At 40.7% G+C, this 22,668-nt stretch overlaps 2 protein-coding genes across 5 annotated transcripts in view; one reads left to right on the plus strand and one right to left on the minus strand.

Annotated features, from left to right (window-relative positions):
- Positions 1-1,149: 1,149 nt before the first annotated feature.
- Positions 1,150-6,960, plus strand: c7h11orf68 (chromosome 7 C11orf68 homolog). 2 transcript variants are annotated; one of them, XM_056460839.1, is made up of 3 exons: positions 1,150-1,256; positions 4,907-5,314; positions 5,541-6,960. In XM_056460839.1, the coding sequence occupies exons 2-3, from the start codon at positions 4,913-4,915 to the stop codon at positions 5,886-5,888; spliced, it is 750 nt and encodes a 249-aa protein (XP_056316814.1). In that variant the 5' UTR covers positions 1,150-1,256; positions 4,907-4,912; the 3' UTR covers positions 5,889-6,960. The 2 variants fall into 2 exon arrangements, with proteins under 2 accessions (XP_056316814.1, XP_056316815.1); XM_056460840.1 differs by lacking the exon at positions 1,150-1,256 and adding an exon at positions 3,791-4,753.
- A 5,329-nt stretch (positions 6,961-12,289) lies between these two features.
- The window catches only part of rela (v-rel avian reticuloendotheliosis viral oncogene homolog A), a 31,125-nt gene continuing 20,746 nt past the window's right edge, over positions 12,290-22,668 (minus strand). For 2 of the 3 annotated variants that reach the window (XM_056460836.1, XM_056460835.1), the window contains exons 9-13: positions 22,255-22,332; positions 21,900-21,992; positions 21,227-21,421; positions 19,025-19,141; positions 12,291-14,937 (exon numbers count right to left, since the gene is read on the minus strand). In XM_056460836.1, the coding sequence (XP_056316811.1) occupies positions 14,552-14,937; positions 19,025-19,141; positions 21,227-21,421; positions 21,900-21,992; positions 22,255-22,332 (869 nt within the window). In that variant the 3' untranslated portion in view covers positions 12,291-14,551. Of the gene's footprint in view, positions 14,938-19,024; positions 19,142-21,226; positions 21,422-21,899; positions 21,993-22,254; positions 22,333-22,668 lie in introns of all 3 variants that reach the window. The other variant, XM_056460837.1, reaches the window with a different exon arrangement.

The following is a 22,668-nucleotide window of genomic DNA, read 5'->3' on the forward strand; positions in this document are numbered from 1 at the left end:
AGTTAAGGTAACTCAAACTATTTGACGAAACCGATTCCAACAAACCATTTAAGTTGAACAACTAATCCTAATGAGTACTGTGAACTTAATCCATTTGAGCAAATGAAGCAATTTTAGCACAGTAAAAGGCAATAAATGAAGAGAACTCAAACTAACTGAGTACTGTAAAACTCAATAAGTTTAAGGCAAATCAAATCGTTTGAGGAAACCGACTGCTACAAAACTAATCTATACGAGTACTGTGAACTTACTCCATTTAAGTTGAAGTGATGAGGTATTTACTTTCAACACTGAGTTCAAAACACTTTTTAAATGAGTAAAATTAACTTATTATTTGTTATTATTCCATATTATCTGCTTATTATCTTCTGAAACTTGTGTTTGTATATAAAAGCCCATACAAATGAGCCTGTGTATGGAAATATCTTGATAATCTTCAATCAAATTCGGGAATTACGTTGACGTCAACACTCTGAACGCGCTAGTTAGCGAATGCTCAGACTTTACACTTGAAGAATACCATGACAAATAACTATTTTCAGTGAATAAACTTTCACGAATTATTCACCTTAAGCATAACAACGTGAGCTAGCAAGATAGCATACACTAATTTCGCCTTTAAAAAGAAATGTTTTCATTCAAGCTAACATGCTATATTAGCCTACTTTTCATAATAGGGTACAATTTAATATTAAGTGAATCAAATTCATATAATTATTACACCTTCTTAAACTTAATTCATATGCTAATGCGTCTTTTGTTCATTCAGCATCGGAAGATATTAATTATTTATATTATTTAAAAAATAAATATCGTACATTGCTGTTTTTACATTACTGTGAGGGTTAGGGTAGGTGGTAGACGTTAATAAACTACAATTTAATAGGTAATTAGATAAATAACATTAATAATTTCCGTCAGCTTTCGACAATTCTCCAATTCTCCGGTTGTTACTAGAAGGGATACAGCTGCGGACGGAAGTTAGAGAGTTTTATCTATATTGTGTATTATTTTACCCATTCATTGTATTTTATTAACCCTAAACACAAGCTCTCATAGTAATGTAAAAATATTAATTATTGTTCAATAAACATGTTATACTGATGCGAGTATACACAGCTGTATACCATCTACAGATGGCGGAAGCGCGCGCAGCACACGGAAGCAGCCGGAGGAGGAAGCGGAAGTGTTGATGCGGAAAGCGGGCGAGAGCCGCAGTGACTCAGCAGAGTTTTGCGTGAAAAACACACGACAAAGTGAGAACTTTACACTTTTAATGGGGTTAATACAGCCACGCGCAGATTAGGGCGACGATACGGGGGTTTAGAGGTAACAGATGCGCCTTAAACACACCAATAACAGCGGGAGGAGCACAGCAATCGCGATAAATGTGGGAATATAAACACTGCCACACACACACACAACAGCTAATGTGTTTATTAGCACGAGGAGTGAGTGTGTGTGAGCGTAGAAACACTACAGATAAATAAACAACAGAGTTTCAGGTTTAATAGAGTATTAATGACTGAATAAATGACTGATAAAGTGAGCTATTATAGATTAATAAAGGATATCTATAGTCAATTACAGTTCTAGAACAGGTTTATACTATATAAATGTAATTATAGTTACTTTTATACAATGTACTCGTGTTAAATACTGTAAACACATTCAGTAAAGCAGAGTAAATGTGCTTTATTACACTAATATATCTAATTACATACAGAATAATTAAGTTTATCCACTAAATATGATTATTAATTAAGAGTAAACATGCTTAAGTCAGATATTAATGTTGATTAACTGTATGAAATGTCCTTTGAGATGTTTGATGTTTTGACCCATATAATGTGAACTGTTCTGCTTTTGTGTTTGCTGTGATTCTGTTTAATTAATGTGGTGTTTATTATTAAATTGTGTAATTCTCACTGATTTAAACAGCTGAACAGCCATGATGGACTCAGAGAGATGAAGATTAAGGGTGTTGTTAGTGCATTAATATTCATAGAGATATTTTTATTACTGATTTATGTGATGACGTTTATATTTTGATGAGTTAATTATGGTTTTCAGATGTGCATGTGATGCGTTTTTTTGTTTCTGTCTAAAATGTGTGTGTGTTTAATGAGGCATGGGCTGGTATACGTTTCTGACGATATGATAATCTTGGATTAAAATCCCACGGTTTGACGGTGTTGTGATGACTGCTTTAAAATGAAAGAGGTGTTGTGATTAATGCTCTAAAATAAAGATTTAAAAGTTCGTTTTAGATGTCTGGGTAAAATAAATAAACTTTTCCCCACTGAACACAGTTGAATTTATTTTAAGAAACATTTCTAATATTTTGGAGCAGTGAACATGTCAGGCTAAACAGGTCAAATAAATCATTGATTTCTGCTCTCTTTATTAGTTTCAAAAAGATTTCTTTACAACACCCCTACTGAAAAAAACTGCTTAAACCAGCCTAAGCTGTTTGGCTAGTTTTAGCTGGTACACCACCCTGGTTTTAGAGGGGGTTTGGCCACTTCCAGGCTGATTTCCAGCCATTTCCAGCCTGGTCTTAGCTGGTTTTGGCTGGGCTCCCAGCCTGGCTAGGTTGGTCAAGCTAGTTTTAGCTGGTTATCTCCCATCCTGACCAGCTAAGACCAGGCTGGAAATGGCCAAAACCCCTCTAAAAGCAGCCTGGTTGACCAGCTAAAACCACTCAACCAGCCTAGGCAGGTTTAAGCTGTTTTTTTCAGGTGGGAAATAAAAAATACATTTAAAAACCTTTCATATACCTTGGGAATGGTATAACAGAACATTTTAGCAGTTATAAAACCTTCACTTTTCCAAACCGTGGTAAACCGGTTATCGTCCCATGCCTATGTCTAATGTGTGTGTATCTGATGTGACATCTATATAAGGAAATATAACACATGTGTGTGTGTCTATATATATATATATATATATGTATATGTAGGCTGTGTTCAAAATCTACTTCTCAGTAGGTACTGCATTTGAATCTAAACATACTACTCGGCTCTTAGAAAAGTACGTTCTGTACAGTATGAATAGAACTCAGACGTACTACATCCGCCATTTTGTCATCATCACATGATCTAGTATATTCAAAACTCTGCGGCTAGAATACTCACTCATACCAAACGTTCTGCTCTTATAACCCCAATCTTGTACGACCTTCATTGGCTCCCAGTTGTGTACCGCAGTAAATTCAAAATTCTCCTTTCATTTAGATCCCTAAATAGCCTAGCTCCCTCTTATCTTAGCAAGACTTTCCTACACCCCTACTCGCTCATTACGCTCCTCTGACTCCGGCCTGCTCGTTGTCCCTCGGTACCGCCTCTCTTCAGTAGGGGGCAGTTCATTTAGTGTTATTGAACCCAAACTCTGGAACACTCTACCACGCTCACTCCGTTCTGCTAATAATATCTCTGATTTCAAACCTTTCCTTAAAACTAATTTATTTTCTGAATGCTTCCCTTCTGACCTGCCAAACGGACCACTTTACCTGATCCACCTGCACTCTGCTTATTAGTCTCTCAGGTCTTGTTTTTGGATTTCCAGTTCATTAAAAATGACTTCCTGTATCTTTGTGTCTGCTTGTACCATCTCTTTTTAATTATAGGACAGTAGAGGTTCAGACAGGAAAGTATTGGGAGCAGAGAGAGGGGAAGGGTCGGCAAAGGACATCGAGCCGGGAATCAAACTCAAGTCGCCGTAAGCACCAACCACTAGGCGCACTTAACCACTAGGCTATTGGCGCCGACTGTAGCATCTCTTTTAGTCGCATTCCTTGTAAAGTGTCCTTGAGCTCTGGAAAGACGCCATATAAATAAAAATTATTATCATCTACCTGTGCGAGTTGCATCACTTCACTCCCATTGATGAATTCTCTCGTGGGGCATAGTAAGATAGCGTAGCATGCATCGGATGTGCACTTCAGAATCTCACCGGAGGTAGTAGTTCACACTGAACTGAACTTCAACTTTGAGATCTGGACTTTACTAGAACTTCTATGTGAAGCGGCTTTGACACAATCTCCATTGTAAAAGCGCTATAGAAATAAAGGTGTCGGCGCCAACAGCCTATTGGTTAGTGCGTCAACACATAGCACTGAGGTGCTCGCGGTGACCCGAGTTCGATTCCCGGCTCGAGGTCCTTTGATGATCCTTCTCCTATCTCTGCTCCCCAGACTTTCCTGTCTCTAATCTCCACTGTCCTATCAGTAAAGGTGAAACCCCCTAAAAACACAATTACAAAAAAGAAATGAAGGTGAATTGAATAGTCGGTCATCCGGGTACTTCTTGCGCACTGTTTTTCAAATTCTGTTAAATCAGACATACTACTCCACTCGCATACTGTTTTTAGTGTACTATATAGTATGGAAGTATGCGATTTCAGACGCAGCCCTAGTATGTATCTTATACACAGGTGTCGAACTCTGCACAGTTTAGTTCCAGGCCTAATTTAACACACCTGATCAAACTGATTGAGTCCTTCAGGTGTGTGTTGAAGCAGGGCTGGAACTAAACTCTGCAGAGCTGCGGCTCTCCACGAAGTTTCACACCCCTGATTGTGTGTGTGAGAGTGTATCTGATGTGTTGTGGCAGCTGTGGCCTAATTCTTAGAGAGTTGGACTTGTGATGGGAAGGTTCCAGGATCGAGTCCTGCATCCGGCCAGGTCTGCGGTGTGAGTTCACCACCCTCAATACCACCCCCCAACTGCTCCAATGGCCGCCCACTGCTCTGGGTGTGTTTGTGTGTGTGTGTGTGTGTATGTATCTAATGTGTGTGTGTTGTGCAGGTGATGGTGGCGAATTAGTCTCCAGTGTCCCGGTCTGAGCTCTCTGTTTTTCAGAGAGTGTGTGTATATATCTGATATGTGTGTGTATGTGTTGTGCAGGTGGTGATGGCGGCGGATGAGTCTCCAGCGTCTCCGTCTGAGCTCTCCGAGTGTTTCTCAGCAGAGGATTATGCAGCGGAGTCTCTGGCTGCAGATCTGGACCCCTGGATCACCTTCGACGCTCGTAAGACGCCGCGTGCCGAGTTCAGCAGCTGGCTCCAGTCCCATCGGCCCTCCAGCGTCAGTCGTTACGGGGACGGGGAGGCTGGTGCGGGGCCCGTGGGCTGGATCGCAGTGCGGGGCCCGGACTACAGTGAGCAGAGCGGGGACGTGGAGGGCCTGCAGGACAGCTGGGAGACGCTCCTGACCAGCGGACGCTCTGTCTCCTTCCAGAACATCCGCGAGCTGGCGCTCAACCACAGCGTGCTGGATGGCAAGTGGCTCATGCACCTCGACACCGGCTTCAAGGTACAGACACTGACGAGACCACTACCCATCTTGTGTGTAGACGTGTCCAGTGGTTTCGGAGCGAGTATCAAATTGGCAAAGTAGAAAGATGTCAGTAAATGAGGCTTCGTTACCGTTCCAAAACACTTTAATTCTGACCAGCAGGGGTCTCTAGCACATGCTGGTAGGAATGCTTTGATTATTTAGTGAATCACCCGTTTGAGTTGTCTCTCCATCCCTCCTGCAGGTGGACCGAGCCTGGGAGAGCATTGCCCGAGCCACAGTGCTGGACGGGAAGATCTGGTCCGCTAAGGTGAGCCCGCGGGACCCTCGCTCCAACTCCAGACATGTCATCTGCGTCTACAACCAGAACTTCACGGATGAGGAGCAGGTGGTGCGTCTGGACTCTGCCATACGGGCCGCCGGGGTCAAGTGTGTGCTCTACTACAAGCCCGACGTCTACACATATCTGGGCATCTACAGGAACAACCGCTGGAAGATCTGCCCCACCATCTACGAGAGCATGTTTGACCTGGAGAGTGTCCCGCGCAGATCACACATCCTCAACAAGGTCACCAACCTGGAGCTCAGCTAGCTCTGCAGCGTTGTGGGAGCATTGCAGGAGCATTTCAGGAACATTTAAGGAGCATTGCTGGAACGTTTCTGGAGTGTTTGCTGAAGCATTTTAGGAATATTTCTGGAGCGTTTCTGGAACAGTTTAGAAGCATTTCTGGAATGTTGCTGGAACATTTCTGGAGCGTTTCAGGAATGGTTCTGGAATGTTGCGGAGCATTTCAGGAATGTTACGGGAGCTTTTCTGGAACATTTTAGTAACGTAGCTGGAATGTTACTAAAACTTTTCTGGAGTGTTTGCTGGAGCATTGCTGGAATGTTGCTGAAACGTTTCTGGAGGGTTTCAAGAACATTTCTGGAGCGTTTCTGGAACATTAGAACTGTTGCTGAAATGTTATTGGAGTTTTTGCTGGAGCGTTTCCGGAATGTTTTGGAACGTTTTAGAAGCGGTGCTGGAATGTTGCTAAAATGTTTTTGGAGCATTTCAGAAATGTTGTTGAAACGTTTCAGGAATGTTTCTGGAACATTTTAGAAGCGTTGCTGGAAGTTGCTAAAACGTTTTTGGAGCATTTCAGGAATGTTTCTGGAGCATTTCTGGAACATATTAGAAGCATTGCTGGAATGTTGCTGAAATGTTTCTGGAGCGTTTCAAGAATGTTTCTGGAGCGTTTCTGTAAAATAGAAGCGTTGCCGGAATGTTGCTGAAATGTTTCTAGAGTTTTTGCTGGAGTGTTTCAGGATGTTGTTGAAATGTAATGTTGCTGGAGCTTTGCAGGAGGGTTTCTGGAACATTTTGAAGCGTTGATGGAGCATTGTTGGAGAGTTGCAGCAGCGATTCTGGAGCATTGCAGGAGTGTTGAAGGAATAATGCAGGAGCGTTGATCAAGCGTTGACGGAGCATTGCTGGAGCGTTCTCTTCTTTCTGTTGTGATGCAATACTCTGCATGCAGACTTATGTACATGTAAATACGCAGCCCGAGCGTTGAAGGGCTTTGACAGATTTTTTTCTCATGTTTGTTGGAATTCTTTTAAAACCTTTTTTATATTTAAAGCATACTTTTGTTCAATGGTTCATTTTGCCAAATAAATAAATATTGGAGACATTTAAAACTGTGACGTACAGCAGGCTTGTGTTTTTGCTTTTATTACAGCTGAAGCAGTAGAAAAACATGTATTTCCATATGTGTGTGAGCCTGGAGCAGAAAACTAGCTGGAGTCAAATATAAACTGTAGAGCTCAAAGTTCTGAACGTTTCATTTATACCAAAAAATCATCCCAATATTCAGATGGTTTTCCAGCAGGGTATTTAGTAAATATACTCCTTTGTTTTCCTGCTGTACATTGTGATTGGTAATGTGCATTAGGCACTTGATTTAGACTGATTTACTCAGAACTTCAGACTTTTTTGATCCTCAGATTGCAGATTTATAGTTGCATCTCAGCCATCAATAAAAAGCTTATTTGTTCTGCATTTGGCTGATCTTTAAATCTAAAGGCCAGTCATTACTGGTTTTATGGTCCAGGGTCACATATTTGTACACACAGGTTACGCAGTTACATAAAAACACTGAATTATTGCAGAAAACAGACTGGGCTATATACAAACACTGAAGAAGACTCATAATAAATCTGTACATGTAAAGGCAGACAGAGTGCAAACACACACACACACACACACACACACACACACACGTTCCCTTGCTAACACACTAACAAATATTGTCAGATTTAACTTGTGTATATGATATTTGTAACGGATAGACAGAACAAATGCACAGAAACTGTATCAGCACTACGTAGACATCAATAACTAGTGCTGATGCTGACAGAGATCATCAGATCCACACATCTGCAATCCTTGACCTATATATTATATAAATAAAAGGTATTTAGTGAGACCCGACAGAGATTCTTCATAATATATATATATATTCACTAGCGCTGTCAAACATGTATATAGTATATATGGGGAAAGTTTGTACTTGTATACACAGTTGAAGTCAGAATTATTAGCCCCCCGTTTATAATTCTCCTCAATTTCTGTTTAACAGAGCAGATTTCTCCAACACATCTCATCATAATAGTGTTAATAACTCATCTCTAATAACTGATTTATTTTCTCTTTGTCATGATGACAGTAAATAATATTAGACTAGATATTCTTCAAGACACTTCTATACAGCTTAAAGTGACATTTAAAGGCTTAACTAGGGTAATTAGGGTAACTAGGCAGGTTAGGGTAATTAGGCAAGTTATTGTATAATGATGGTTTGTTCTGTAGACTATTGAAAACAATAAATATAGCTTAAAGAGGCTAATAATATTGTAACTTCAACTGTATGTATGAAAACACACGCATACTGTACATTAAATACAAAAGAAATAGATTTACATATTTAGTTGTGCATGCGTTGTGATTGCGTGTCTCTGCAGGGCCTCATTAAATGTTGAACTTCTGCTTGTTTCTGCTTTTTAATGGGTAAATTGTTATAATAATTAATCGTTAATTAAAATCATGAAATAAAAAGTACCAATAATTTGTTCAGGTTTAGAGCTGTTTAATGATTAGTCGCGACTAATAGAAATCTTGTGTGTGATATGTGTATCATACATACACACACATCCATGTACATGCATAGCAAATGTTGTGTATAATGTATTTATATACATCCTAAAATGATGTATAAATATTGTGTAAATATTTAAATATGTATTTATAGATCATTTTGAGGGATGTAAACAAAAACAATGGCCCCAATGCATTTCCTGTTTGGCATTTTTAATGATTATAGCTTTCCAGAATCCAAAAAGAGCCAAATATTGATTAATAATGTTATGATCGCTGTTTTAACATTGAGTTATGATTGAATCGCCTCATTACAGTTATGAAATAGTTTGATAACAAGCAGGAAATGTTCATGGGCCGATGACATGACCACATTGAAATGGTCTATATGTACAGTCATGTGAAAATATGAGGACACCCTATGAAAGCCTGGGTATTTTGTAAGGTTTTTAATATCTGAACTAATAATGCAGAAAGATTAAGGTCACGTAGCTAAATGAAAACTGAAAAGAAAAGCCTGTTATTTAAATGTCAGATGTAATCCTGCACGAATGCACATTCTAACTGAGCTCACATTTATTCACACTGAAAACGGCTGAGATCAGACAGGTGTAGCACAACAGGTGCACGCTATCAGGGAATCATTACTCACTGATTTGAATGAGGCTTGCCTTTTCTAAACCTCTGACGTTTATGTTGGTGTGCTCCTGACTGTTGAAGTGAGAGTGAGCATCATCGCCAGCCTCAGCCGTATCACCCTGCAGCCCAAGACTGGTTACTCACTGAAGCTGAGCAGGGCTGAGCCTGGTCAGTGTCTGGATGGGAGACCACGGGAACACTAGGCTGCTGCTGGCAGTGGTGTTAGTGAGGCCTGCAGGGGGCGCTCAATCTGCGGTCTGTGTGAGTCCTAATGCTCCAGTATAGTGAAGGGGACTCTATACTGTCAGTGAGCGCCGTCTTTCAGATGAGATGTTAAACTGAGCTCCTGACTCTCTGTGCTCATTAATCCCATGGCACTTCTGGGAAAGAGTAGGGGTGTATTTTGGTCCAGGCCAAATTCCTCCCAATCATCCACATCCACTGATTTGGCTCTATCACCGTCTCTCCCCTCCACCTATAGCTGGTGTGTGGTGAAGCACTGGTGGTGTTGTCCTGTGGCTGCTGGAGCATCATCCAGGTGGAGCTGCACACTGGTGGTGGTGTGGAGAGACCCCCTCATGATTGTGAAGCGCTTTGGCTGTATACACAATATGCACGCTATAGAAATACACATTACATTACAAAAGAGCTGTCTGAGGCCTTCAGAAAGAAAGTTGTAGCAGCCTATGAGTCTGGTAAAGGACTTAGAAAGATCTCAGAAGAGATCCACTGTCCGGCAAATAATCTCCAAGCGGACGGCTTTCAGAACAACCGCCAACATGTCCAGATCCGGTCATCCCAGCAAGTTTAGCAGACCATGAGACACTAGGAGAGGTCTCCAAAAACCCTTACATGTCTCCACAGGACCTGCAGCAGGCTCTGGCTACTGTTGATGTGACAGCGCATGCCTCTAGTCAGAAAGACACGGCACAAGGTTAACTCACATGAGAGGTGTGCAAGGAGGAAACCTCTGCTCTCTGAGAAACTCATCAAGGCCAGACTGAAGTTTGCCAGAGAGAATACTGACAAAGAGCAGGACTTCTGGAATCATGGACGGATACGTCCCAAATTGAATCATTTGGACAACAGAACAGAACAGAAGACATGTTTGGCGTGAACTAAAGACAGCACTGCAGGAAAAGAGCCTCACACCAACTGTGAACACAGAGCTGGGAGTGTCTTGGTTTGGGGATGCATTGCTGCAGAAGGATCTGCTCGGATCACCATCACAGAATCCACCATGAATTCTGCAGTGCATCAGAGAGTGCTTGAGGAACATCTGAGACCATCTGTCCGAAACACGACAATGACCTAAAGCATAGCAGTAAATCAACCAAGGACTGGCTGAAAACTGAGCAATGGCCAAGTCAAAGCCCAGACCTTTATCCTATTGAGATGCTGTGGGGTGACTTGAAATGAGCTGTACATACTAAACACTCCTCAAACATCTCACAGCTGCAAGAATTCTGCAGAGAAGAGCGGGCTACACTTTCCTCACAGCGACGTCGGAGATGGTCAGATGGCTACAAGAATTTTAGCCAAAGGGGGCGACACTAGCTGTTGAGGGGCAGGGTGTCCTACTTTTCCTCAGTTAGAGGGTCTCCTCATTTCTTCACATGACATGTATATATGTTTGTGTGCAGTTATATACTGCATATACATAAATATAAACACACACACAAATAACTTAATGTAAATTTTGATTTCGTATGCATTTAGTGGCGATTGTTAAACAGCGCTAGTCAAGCTTTTCTGCATGCCAATTGAATTATTTGATTCCATTTTGGTCAATGATCGAGTTTTAAAGGCCACGGAAATAATCTAGGCTTTCTTTTTTGTTGTAAAGGGACGTTAATTACTTAAATGAGGATAATCAATAATTAGTTTTTATTAAATAACAAGATCCAGATTGTAATGAAAATGTAACAAGTGTTAACACACACACAGGTACAGACAGACAGGAATATTGTGATAGTCTTTAAATATAATAACAATAATAATGACGTGCTACTAAACCACTGCTGTGAGGAGATCTTCTGTACATCTGCCATCATCTATACGCTCAGTGTTCTGCACATTCATTCACCTCTACACACTGAGCTGTTTAAAAGGCACTGCGGGCGTTAATCTCATCTCCATCTGCTCAACACACACATATAAACATCCCATGTCAAACCGCCACCACTAAAGCCTGCGTGTAAAGGCACGCTTCACCCACATTTACTCTTCATTTAGTCATGCCAGTTAAGCCTGGTGAGCGCAAAAGAAGATGTTTTGAAGAATGTTGGAAACCTGTAACCATTGACATCCATAGCAGACAACTACAGAAGGTCTCTGGTTCGAGTCCCGGCTGGGTCAGTTGGTGTTTCTGTGTGGAGTTTGCATGTTCTCCCGGTGTTGGTGTGGGTTTCCTCCGGGTGCTCCGGTTTCCCCCACAGTCCAAACACATGCGCTAGGGGAATTGATCGACTAAACTAGCCGCAGTTCAGGGATGTCAAACTCAGCTCCTGGAGGGCCGCAGGGTCTTTCAGTCTTCTTTGAAATCTATACAGATAAGTGTGTTGAAGCAGGGCTGGAACTAAACTGTGCAGGGCTGCGGCCCTGCAGGAATTGAGTTTGACATCTCTGCCGTAGTGAATGAGCGTGTATGGGTGTTTCCCAACCCTGGGTTGCAGCTGGAAGGGCATACGCTGCATAAAACAGTAACAAAATAGTTGGCGGTTCATTTCACTGTGGCGACCCCTGATAAATATGAATGAATGAATACATACACACACACACACATACATGTTCATATCGATCCTCGTTAGCTGTTGCCAGCGCAGTATCTATTCCTCTAACAAATAAAAGGACAATTTTACTTCAAATCCTCATTAAACACACACAAAAAACTAAACAAAAACTACATTTAATTATAAAATGAACAGAGAAATGAACAGCTTTTCCAGATTTTGTGATTCATAATTTAGATTTATTTATGTGTTTAAATTATGGGATTATGTGATGTTTATCTGTTCTCCAGCCACTTCTGATGTCACTTTTAATGAGGTTTTTAATAGTTTAAAGTGATATATTTTCAGGGTCGGTGCTATAATAATATGTTTACATCTATTTAAAATAAATATTTACTTTAAAAAAGTTATAAAAGCTATAAAATATATATTAAATATACATAAATGCTGTTCTGTACATATGTATTATGTGTGTATAAATACATGCATCCATATATTTGAGCAAATATTTATTTATATTTAGATATATAATATACTGTATATGACACAAATATTATATGAATTTAAATATCTGTAACAAAATAGTTGTGTAGTTTTATTTCTATGAGTGTCTATCACTTATACATAATATGTGTGTGTATATTATATATATATTTATATATTTATTAAGTCGAAACAAACTATTGATAATTGAATATATGCTCAAATGTAGGCCTGCCCCATATAATATTTAGTGCAATATTTAGCTTTTCTGCTATATATATTTGCAATATGAATGCAATTTCACCAGATGAACTGAACAGCTCTATTTTAATAGGATTCATTACTTTAGATTAGAGCATATGAAATATAATAAACAAATTAAGAGTATAAATACTACAGAGCAAAGAGACAAATGATATAAACAGAGCTTCTGTGGGTTTCTGGAGACTCAGAATAATCAGATGTATAACAGTACAGTCTTCATTGTGTAAATGATTATAAATTATGTGTTTTATTTTTAAGCTACAAATGTTAGAGCTGCTCCTGCCCAGATGACCTGAATTTGCTTGAGATTCTCAACCCTTAAAGGGGCAGTTCACTCAAAAAAACATTTACCAGACCATTTACTCTCCCTCAATCGCACCCAAACCTTTCTGAGTTTCTTTCCACTGTTGAACACGAGTGAATAAACTGAAGAAAGCTGGAACCATTGACTTTGACAGTAGGAAAAACAAATATATGGAAGTCAATGGTTACAGGTTTCCAACATTCATTGGTATATCTCTCTAAAGCTTTGCAACCTCACAAGGGTGACTAAATGAGGTAAATTGTATGTAAAATGAGTAAATGAGTATGTTAGTATGTTAGTCTCTTTAAGAATGATTTGGGCACTGTATGTCAGAAAAAGACAATGGCTTTACCAACATTCTTCAAAACATCTTCTTTTGTATTTAACAGAAACTCCTAAACCTCTGCAACCACATAATTAAATCGAGAGTAGCATGTACTGTCTCTTTAAGAATCATTTGGGCACTGTATATCATCAGAACTGACTATTCACAACAGATAAAAACACTGTGGCTTTCAATGGCCTTTCCAGCATTCTTCAAAATATCTCATTTTGTGTTCAACTTCTGGAAACCACATGACTGAATGAAGACTAAATGTGTATGTTAGTGTGTACCATCTCTTTTAGAGCAATTTGGGCACTGTATATCAGAAAAACACAATGGATAGAACAACATTCCTCAAAACATCTTCTTGTGTGTTCAACTAAAATCAAACTCACTCTCTGCAACCCCCGACTAAATGAGGAGTATATTGTAATTTTAGAGTGTACTGTCTCTTAAAAATGATTTGGGCACTGTATAATATCAGCACTCAATGTTCACAATATAAAAAAAATGGCTTTTCCAACATTCTTCAAAACACCTTTTGTGTTCAACAGAAACTCTGTGACTAAATGAAAAGTTCATGTGCATTTAGCGTGTACTGTCTCTTTAAGGATGTTTGTAGGGAAAAAAAAGTGGAAGTAAACACTATGGATATCAACATCTTTTCCAACATTCTTCAAAACATCTTCTTTTGTGTTTAACCTTTGCAACCACATGACAAAACAGAGTGCGATTAGAAAACATTACATTTCCCAACATTCTTCAAAACATCTTCTTTTGTGTTCAACAGAAAACCAAAATGACTAAATGAAGAGTATTTTACCATTTTAGAGTGTGCTGTCTCTTTAAGAATGTACTGTATATTAGCAGCACTGACCGTTCACAATAGGAAAAATACACTATGGATGTCAATGACCTTTCCAACATTCTTCAAAACATCTGATTTTGAGTTCACCCTCTGCAACCACATGACTAAATGAAGAGTAAATGTGAATTTAGCATGTACTGTCTCTTTAAGAATGATTGTAGGACAAAAAGGGGGGGGGGGACACTATGGATGTCAATGGCTTTTCCTACATTCTTCAAAATATCTTCTTTTGTGTTCGCCCTCTGCAACCACAGGACTAAATGATAAGTAAATGTTTAATTTAGAGTGTACTGTCTCTTTAAGAATGTTTCGGGGCACTGTACATCTTCAGAAAAACACAGAGGCTTTTCCAACATTCTTCAAAACATCTTCTTTTGTGTTTAACTAAAATAAAACTCCTCACCCTATGCATACCACAAGACTAAATGGAGAGTAAACGTGTGTGTTAGCATGTACTGTCTCTTTAAGAGAGTCACTGACCGTTCCTCCGTGTGAGAGTTTGTGTCAGAAGTGGAAGGCGCTCATGTCGCTGCTCTCGAACAGAGACATGAATCTCTCGTCTTCTATAGAGGTCAGCTCCTCCAGATCGTCCAGAACAGACGGAGCCGCCGCCGCACCGGCACCGTTATCCTGCGCGGTCACGCTACCGATCAGACTAGAGAAGTTGGGATGGTAGCCCATCCAGGAGGTGGTGAAGGAGTCATTGGGTAACTCATTGCTGGGTTTGGAATCTTCCCGCCGGGTGCTCTGATCCAGGATCTCCTGGATGGCCTCGTTGTAGATGCCGTCATCTGAAGGCTGCACCTCCGAGAAGCTTGGGAAATCCGGCAGATCTTCGTCTGTAAATGTGTTATCCATCCTGATGGTGAACGAACTCTGCACCTCTGGAGCTAAGGACAGGTTAGGAAAGAAGTATTGGTTCAAAAAACAGTGGACTGAAATCAAAACAAGTAATTCAGAATAAATCAAGTGCTAAATGAAACTAACAACAAGGCAAAATCTAATATTAATAATCAATAACAACAACAAATTATGCAATAATAATCAATGCTAATAATATTTGGGTGGTGTTATGGTGTTGGACTTCTGTGCAAGCGTACGCATATGGTCCGGCGCAGCCTTCAAGCAGTCGAATAACCCTCGCCATGGCTGACATGCACCTCTCAAAAAAAATGTAACTACACGTCGCAACCATACATAAGCTCTGTGATTGGTCAGTGTTGATCGTTGGTCCAATGATCAACACTTGCTGCTGAGTTGGTTTAGCTGGTGGAAAAAGGTGGCCGGACAGACCCAAATGTATTGTGAGGATACAATTAGATGGATTTTCTACTCTCACCTCCGGGGGAGGTTTGACCAGATCCCGAGGAAGACTGGAGATATTGAGACTGAGTGGTCCATGTTCTCTGACTCCATTGTTGATGTAGCCATGAGAAGTTCTGTGGGGCCTGTCGTGGTGCCATGCCACCAACCTGATGGCGGACACTGGAAGTAAGCTATGCCATCAAGCTGAAGGAGGAGTTCTGCCAGGTGTTGTTGACCTGTAAGACTCCTGGGGCAGCTGATGGGTACAATCAGGGCAAGCGAGTGCAGCTTGGGTGGATACAGAAGCAAAAACTCTGGCCTGGGAAGAGTTCGGAGAGACCATGAAGGAAGACTACCAGACAGCCTGAAAGAGATTCTAGGAAACCGTCCAGCACCTCAGCAGGGGAAAGCAGCTCCACACTGTTTACAGCGGAAGTGGGTAGCTGTTGACCTCGACTGGGGATGCTGTGGGATGGTGAAAGGAATACTTTGAGGATCTCCTCAAAAACACTGATGTGTCCATCATTGAGGAAGCAGAGGCAGGGATGCAGGGGTGGCATCCTGTTACCCAAACCGAGTCACCCAAAACTGATGTCATTGAGGGAGTCTGGAGCTCACCAGTGGCACAGCAGCGGATGATAGTGAAACCTTGGATACAGGAGGAAAAATGCAGTTTTCAGCCAGGACGTGGTACACTGGTACAGCTCTATACTCTCACTAGGGTGCTGAAGAGTTCACGGGAGTATGCCCAACCAGTCCACATATATTTCGTGGACGTGGAGAAGACATTCAATCATATTCCTCATGTCCTTCTGTGTGTGCTCTGTGAGTATGGAGTCAGAGGTGCTCTGTTAAGTGCATTCTCGTCTCGTCCCTGTATGAGCAGAGCAGGAGTTTGGTTCATGTTGTAGTCAATAGCCGCATTTCCACTATCGGGCCAGTGCGAGCCAGGGCTTTAATCGGGCCAGGCCGGGCCAATAGCCCGGGAGGTTGAGAAATGAGGCCAAAATCATGTCGCGTTTCCACTGTCGGGCTAGTTGCTCGCAGCGAGTCACACAAACACCGCCCCCAGAACGTCCCCCGAATCAAACGTCACACAACCCATCACACAACCCGCCCACTTCAGCGGGAACAAAAAACTCAAATTATAACCACAAACACAACCTGGCATCACTACGAGAGCTGGAAGATGGAGAACACCGAAGTGATTGCTTTTTTACTGTTTGTGGTCTGTTGGTGTAAGGCCAGACAGCAATCCCTGGATAAGGACATTCGAGTTCGGCGGCATTTACTTCCAACACAGATTTTTCTTAGTGAGTTGATCAAGCGCGATAGCAAAACAAATGTAAGGGAGGAAAGCATCTTGTCTCCTCTTTACCTGACAGGAAAACTCCGCCTTTGTACGTAACCCCGCCCCGAAGCCCCAGTTGGCCCTCCTTGGCCCAAGGTATTCGGCGGGCCGAAAAAGGCTGGACGCTGGCCCCAAGGAAGCCCCGCTTTGGCCCGATTACGCCCCGGAAGTGATAGTGGAAACGCGACTGGCCTTGGCTCGCTCGCTTTAGGCGCGATAGTGGAAACGCAGCTAATAAGTCAGGCTTGTTCCCGGTGCATGTTGGACTCTGGCAGGGCTGCCCTTTGACACCAGTTCACTTCATTATTTTCATGGACAAAATTTCTATGTGCAGCCTAGAGCCAGAGGGGGTCTGGAGGGACCACAGGATTTCATCTCTGCTATATGCAGACCTAGATATTGTTCTGTTGGCTTTATCCGACCAGGACCTGTCTGTTGCCGAGTGTGATGCGGCCGGGATGAGAATCAGCACCTCAGAGTCTGACGCCATAGTGCTTCACTAGAAAAAGGTGGCTGAGAGCACAACAAACAGCCTTGAGTAAACAGTTTGTGTGTGTGATATGTTCTTTTGTGGATCATTCTGAGGTCAGCTCTGAACAGCTCTGAACTTTGGCTCCTGCATATCTCAGAGGAAGATATGACTCGCGTACCTATTTGCAAATTGTCTATTTGTGTGTTAACCAGGTTAAACACTGACATGTATGATGCATTAAGGTGACCTACAGTTGAAGTCAAAACTATTCTCCCTCCTCTCAATTTCCTTTTCTTTTTAAAATATTCAGTATTATGCAATATTAATTATTATATTAAGCACTATTTGTGTTTGATTGTCTACAGCAGTGGTCCCCAACCTTTTCATCACCAATCAACGCTTGACAATTTTCCCACGGACCAGGGGGTGGGGGTGTGGGCTATGGTTTGTAGTTCGCTAAGCGACCATCAATTGTTTTCTCAGAGGATGACAAGCTGACAAAACATTGCTGGCGCTCTGATACAAGTTTATTTATGGAGAAAATGACAAAGCACTGCAGTGTTTGGGTGTTCTGTGTATGTCTGAGATTATTAGTCTCAAGTCGTGCACCTCCATTGGAAATAAACTTGTGTGCACTCTAGAAAAGATGCAATATGTGAACGGTCTCTAAAAGGCGGCCATCATTTGCGGTCTCCAGCAGTTGATCTTCTTCTTGCACAGACATGCTGGATTCACCTGATTTGTTGACAAATGAGTTGCGGATCCATTCCTTGGCAGTTCGTGGGTTCTTCAATGGGTCTTTTCCCCTTTGTAAAGAAACTTTCCAAAGATGTCCATTTCTTACTAATATTGCTGCTTGTGGGTTAAATTTGGGCGCTCAAGTGACCGAGATGTAACTGAGAGATTACAGTAATTTTTCAAAATAAAAGATCGTTCAGACTCAGATAATAAATAAAACTGTGGCCCGATGGTTGAAGACCACTGTTACACAATGACTTCCATAATTATCCTAATTAACTTAGTTAAGCCTTTAAATGTCACTTGAATTGAATACTAGTATCCTGAAATATATCTAGTCCAGAGATGCCTAAACTAGGGCACCATCCCATCTGAGAAGGGAGGGAGAGCGATGGGGATGGAATAGGGATTGTCATTTCAAATCTAATGTAATCTTTTGTGTGTTTGTTTTATTGTTAAAAGCTAACTGAAATTAAATGTTTCAATTAAATATTGTAAATTAATCAGATTCACCTTAAACGTTTAATACTGTCACGTGATGGATTGAGGACTTAGGTGAGCAAATCAAGATAAAGGCAGATTCTGCTTGACTAGTGTGTTCAGCATTCAACTCCACTGTTCACTGTGTTTTTATTGCAATGTTATGATTTTAAAAGTTACACTGCATTAGTTAATACAATTTAAAGTAATTTATTTTACATTTATTTTTAAATATTATGAAATATATTAGGAAATTACCCATGACAACTTTAACGTAATATAGTTTGGTATATTTACTTTCGGCTCACGACTCTTAATGATATTTGTTTTTTATTGGCCCTTTATATGAAAAAGTTTGGGCACCCCTGATCAAGTCAAATATTATGTGCTGTCCTCATGACAAAGATAACAGAAATGAGTTATTAAAACTATTATTATTAGAAATGTGTTGAAAAAACTGAGAAATTGGTTATCAAATGTACAGGAGGGCTAACAATTCTGGCTTAGTATAGTTGTTGTTGATTTGAGATTGAGCAGAGCGGCAATGTTTTGCTTTAAACCATTAATGAAACAACCCAAAACTAAACTATAATGAAGAGCAAATTTAAAATAGCTTTAAAACTGTAATAACCTGGTTCTGGGTCTTTGAGAGCGGCGGGCTCTGCGGTTATGGAGCTGTTGATGGTGCAGTCATGCAGATCCGACAGGTTAACGGTGGGAAAAGCCTGTGTCAGGCAGGTGGGTAGAGCTGCACCACAACAGAGAAATGAGGATCACCATTATAATATTCAAGATTAACAGTGGACAGTGGAGCCTTTTCACAAGACTGTTATGATGCATTTAACACTCATCAGCGTCTTAAATATTAAAAAGTTTTTAATATTTGGACTTTTAAAAACACACATATGTACATTTATATGCATTTATGTCTGTATTATATCATCTTTGCAACAAATCACTAAACAACAGGGGTGTAACGGATCACGGTTGATCCATAACTTGTACTTGTACCATAACTTGCATTTTTATTTTTACTGGTAGATTAAATCCTAAATGTGTAACGATCACAGAGAGATTGCCTCTTGCATCATTCAGATCATATGTATGAAAGCATTTAGGGGCTTTCCTGTAAAATATAATGATGACGGAAGACGTTGTGGTGGGTTATTGGGGATGTGGTGGGTTTCTCAGGTTATTAAAGGTGTTTTCTGTCACTTGTCTGCATTAATGCATTCAGTGTAAGCTGCATGATTAATCATTAAAAGATCAGGATCTCAACACCCACGCAACATCAATTATAAATGATGCTGATTTGCATATGTTAATTAATCCTTCCAATTGCTGCATTCAAATCTGTGTTTGACAAATGCAGAAATCAAGAAATAGTTTGAGCTTTTAGTTTGCAGTCAAATAACACAGCAGTACTGGGAGAACAGTTTATAGTTTAGATATAAACCCTGATGTTTATGGTAAAGATTAAATCACTGTCATATGCATTTAACTTGACGCTCAAATATAAAAGTTGTGGGCAGCAATTAGATTATTTCACCAGTAGGTGGCGACAACCAGCCATCAAAAATAAGCCACTGAATAATTCTTCAGAAATGATCATCTAGCAACGAAACATGAAGTTTTATGAGTGAAGAACTGAATCATTTATTGAAGATGAGACTAAAAATAAATATGGGTTGTACAAATTATATTAGATTTCTACAACAGCAGTAGTAACAGGGAATTATTGACAGCACTGAATATTTTAGTTTATTTTTATTCAGCTGATTATTTCCTCATTTTATTATTAATAAAAATCACAGCTTCTCAGTTCTGTTTGTTAAAATCAAAAGTGTCTTGCAGTGCTGTTTCTGTAATAAATGGTAAGCAAACTACATTTGTCTCCCTCCTTTTTAGCTTGTTGTGGGTTTGTGATTGGTTCGTTGTTTCCTGGTTTTTGCTTTCCTTTTTTTAATAGGTGACTCATTATGGTGCAGCAGGTGCGGCTAATCTTCTGGCTTATTTAAGGAGCTTCCAAGATGTGTTTGGGAGACTGCATTGGGAGGATCGTTTTTTCGCTAGACCTCCTTTGGTTTACCCACTGCTTATGTTGTTTTTGTTTATTTGAAACTTTGCCCCTATGTTTTTGTTGTTGTTTTGAACGTTATACGTTATGTTTTGATAGACATTTAATTGGGTTACTTAGACACCCGTTTGCACTTTATTTTATTTCATTATTTTGGATTTTGTAACTTTTAAATAAATATATTTTTGCATTTTTTCATTCAACTTGGTTTGGTTCCCTTCATTAAGCTGCATGCTTGAGTTGGTCTGAAAAATGGTCCGATCCGTGACTGAAAAAACATATCGTTATCCGAACCATGAGATTTCTGATCCATTACACCACTAATAAAAGTGAACTCCCGCTTGTGTGAGGTGTGTGTAATGCAGTGTGTATTTGTGCAGGGCAGTAAATCTGCCATTAGTCTCTCTTCTGGCTGCCGTTATCAGTCTCACACTATTGTTTTCCTCTTCTGAAAGTCTTGATAACACCATCCTGGAGTTTTTCTGTCATTATTTCAGCTAATAGGATTGTAGAATAATGATGTGTTGTGCTCTCCTGTTCACACACTACGACCACTTCAATGTTGAGAAAAGGCTCCATACTGTAAACCCCATGATATATTTATCATGAAGGTTATCAGACCTTCAAAATCATCTACCGGCCCATGCCTTGTACATAATAACCGGTTATGATCTATAACTGAACTGAACCTTATGGTCTGCATATGTATCAAAGAAACATTTAATTCTGACACTCCTAATAATGGTGCATGCTTACGGGTTGGAACGGGTCCGCTGGGGAAGGGGAGCACCGGCACCGCTTTGGGCTGACTGTCCACCGTCATGGTCTGCAGAAACTTCCAGATGTCGGAGGAAGAGGTTGAGGGCTCCATCTTTTGCTGGGTAAAGAGCTGACCGGGGGGCGGAGGAAAAAAAGAGGAGGGTGGAGGCTTCAGCGGAAGAGTGGTGGACACTACAGACAGACACACAGAGAGAAAACAGCTCAGCACACGGTTTCTATCATGCAGAAATCACTCTTGAGATGTTGTGTGTGTGTGTGTGTGTTAGTCAGGTGTGTGTCCTCCTTAAACACCTCCTGTGTGTAGCACTAGTGTCCTCCACACCTCGTCCTCCTCCTCCTTCTGTTGTGATGTCTGACTGTTGTAGCTGTAATAACTCTGATCATTCAGTGGAGTGATATGGAGCTGTAATGCGCTTTAAACCTGCCGGAACTACTTTAGCTGTGCCTTTATCTGACAATAACCAAACACTTGAGAGTGACCAGCAGCCAATCAGAATCAAGCATTCAACATTAGGTGTGGTGTAAATGGTAATAAAAGATCAGTGTGTTTGATTAAACAGAGTACTGATCAGTGTGTGTTACTCCACTGTACACACACACACACACACACACTAACACTCATGGTCTCGAGTGGATGAGGAAGGGTTACCTGCTGGTACAGTGGCTGCCACCGGCTGTTTGGAGACGGGTAGAGTTCGTTTAGCCGTAGTGAACGGCCGTCTTTCAGCAGACATCGAGGACCCTGCGCGCACATACACACACACATTAACCAGAAGACCTCTGTGCTATTAGTTAAATGATATCATGTGATGAGCATTATTACACACACACACACACACACACACACACACTTAATAACCATGCTCACTGACCCATACACATCATAAGCGCACACACACAAACACACTCACTTATAGACCAATACACATTCATTCGTGATTAGCAAACACACACACACACACACTCACTGACCCCCACACAAACACTCACTGACCCACACACACCTGTGATGATACTGCTCAACTTGAGATTATGCAGCATTCCTTCAGTTCTCTTGCGCTTCTCGATCAGCCGGTGCTCGTCTGCTCATTTCACAGACACACACACACACTCAGATATGATTAAATAATAAATGGTCTCATTGCATCAGACAGAATATGCAGTAATAACAATGTAATAATGCAGTAATAACACTAACAACACTATCAACGCAGTAATAACACAGTAATTACACTATGATGCCGCAATAACTCCTTAATAATGCTGTGATAACACAATAAAGAAGTAATAATGCAGTAGTAACACAATGATAACAGTAGTATTACTGCATTATTACTGTTAGTACAGCGTTATCATTGTGTTATTAGTGCCACCACAGTAAGAAAACAATGAAAACGCACAAATAACAGTGATAACGC

Source organism: Danio aesculapii, chromosome 7 (genome assembly GCF_903798145.1).
Source record: "Danio aesculapii chromosome 7, fDanAes4.1, whole genome shotgun sequence".
In the NCBI taxonomy this organism is placed as follows: domain Eukaryota; kingdom Metazoa; phylum Chordata; class Actinopteri; order Cypriniformes; family Danionidae; genus Danio; species Danio aesculapii.

Bases quoted from the DNA above. Each gene is read 5' to 3' on its own strand.
- c7h11orf68 (XM_056460839.1), top strand. From the start codon at position 4,913: ATGGCGGCGGATGAGTCTCCAGCGTCTCCGTCTGAGCTCTCCGAGTGT. The intron at 5,315-5,540 runs GTACAGACACTG...TCCCTCCTGCAG, and splicing joins ACCTCGACACCGGCTTCAAG to GTGGACCGAGCCTGGGAGAG.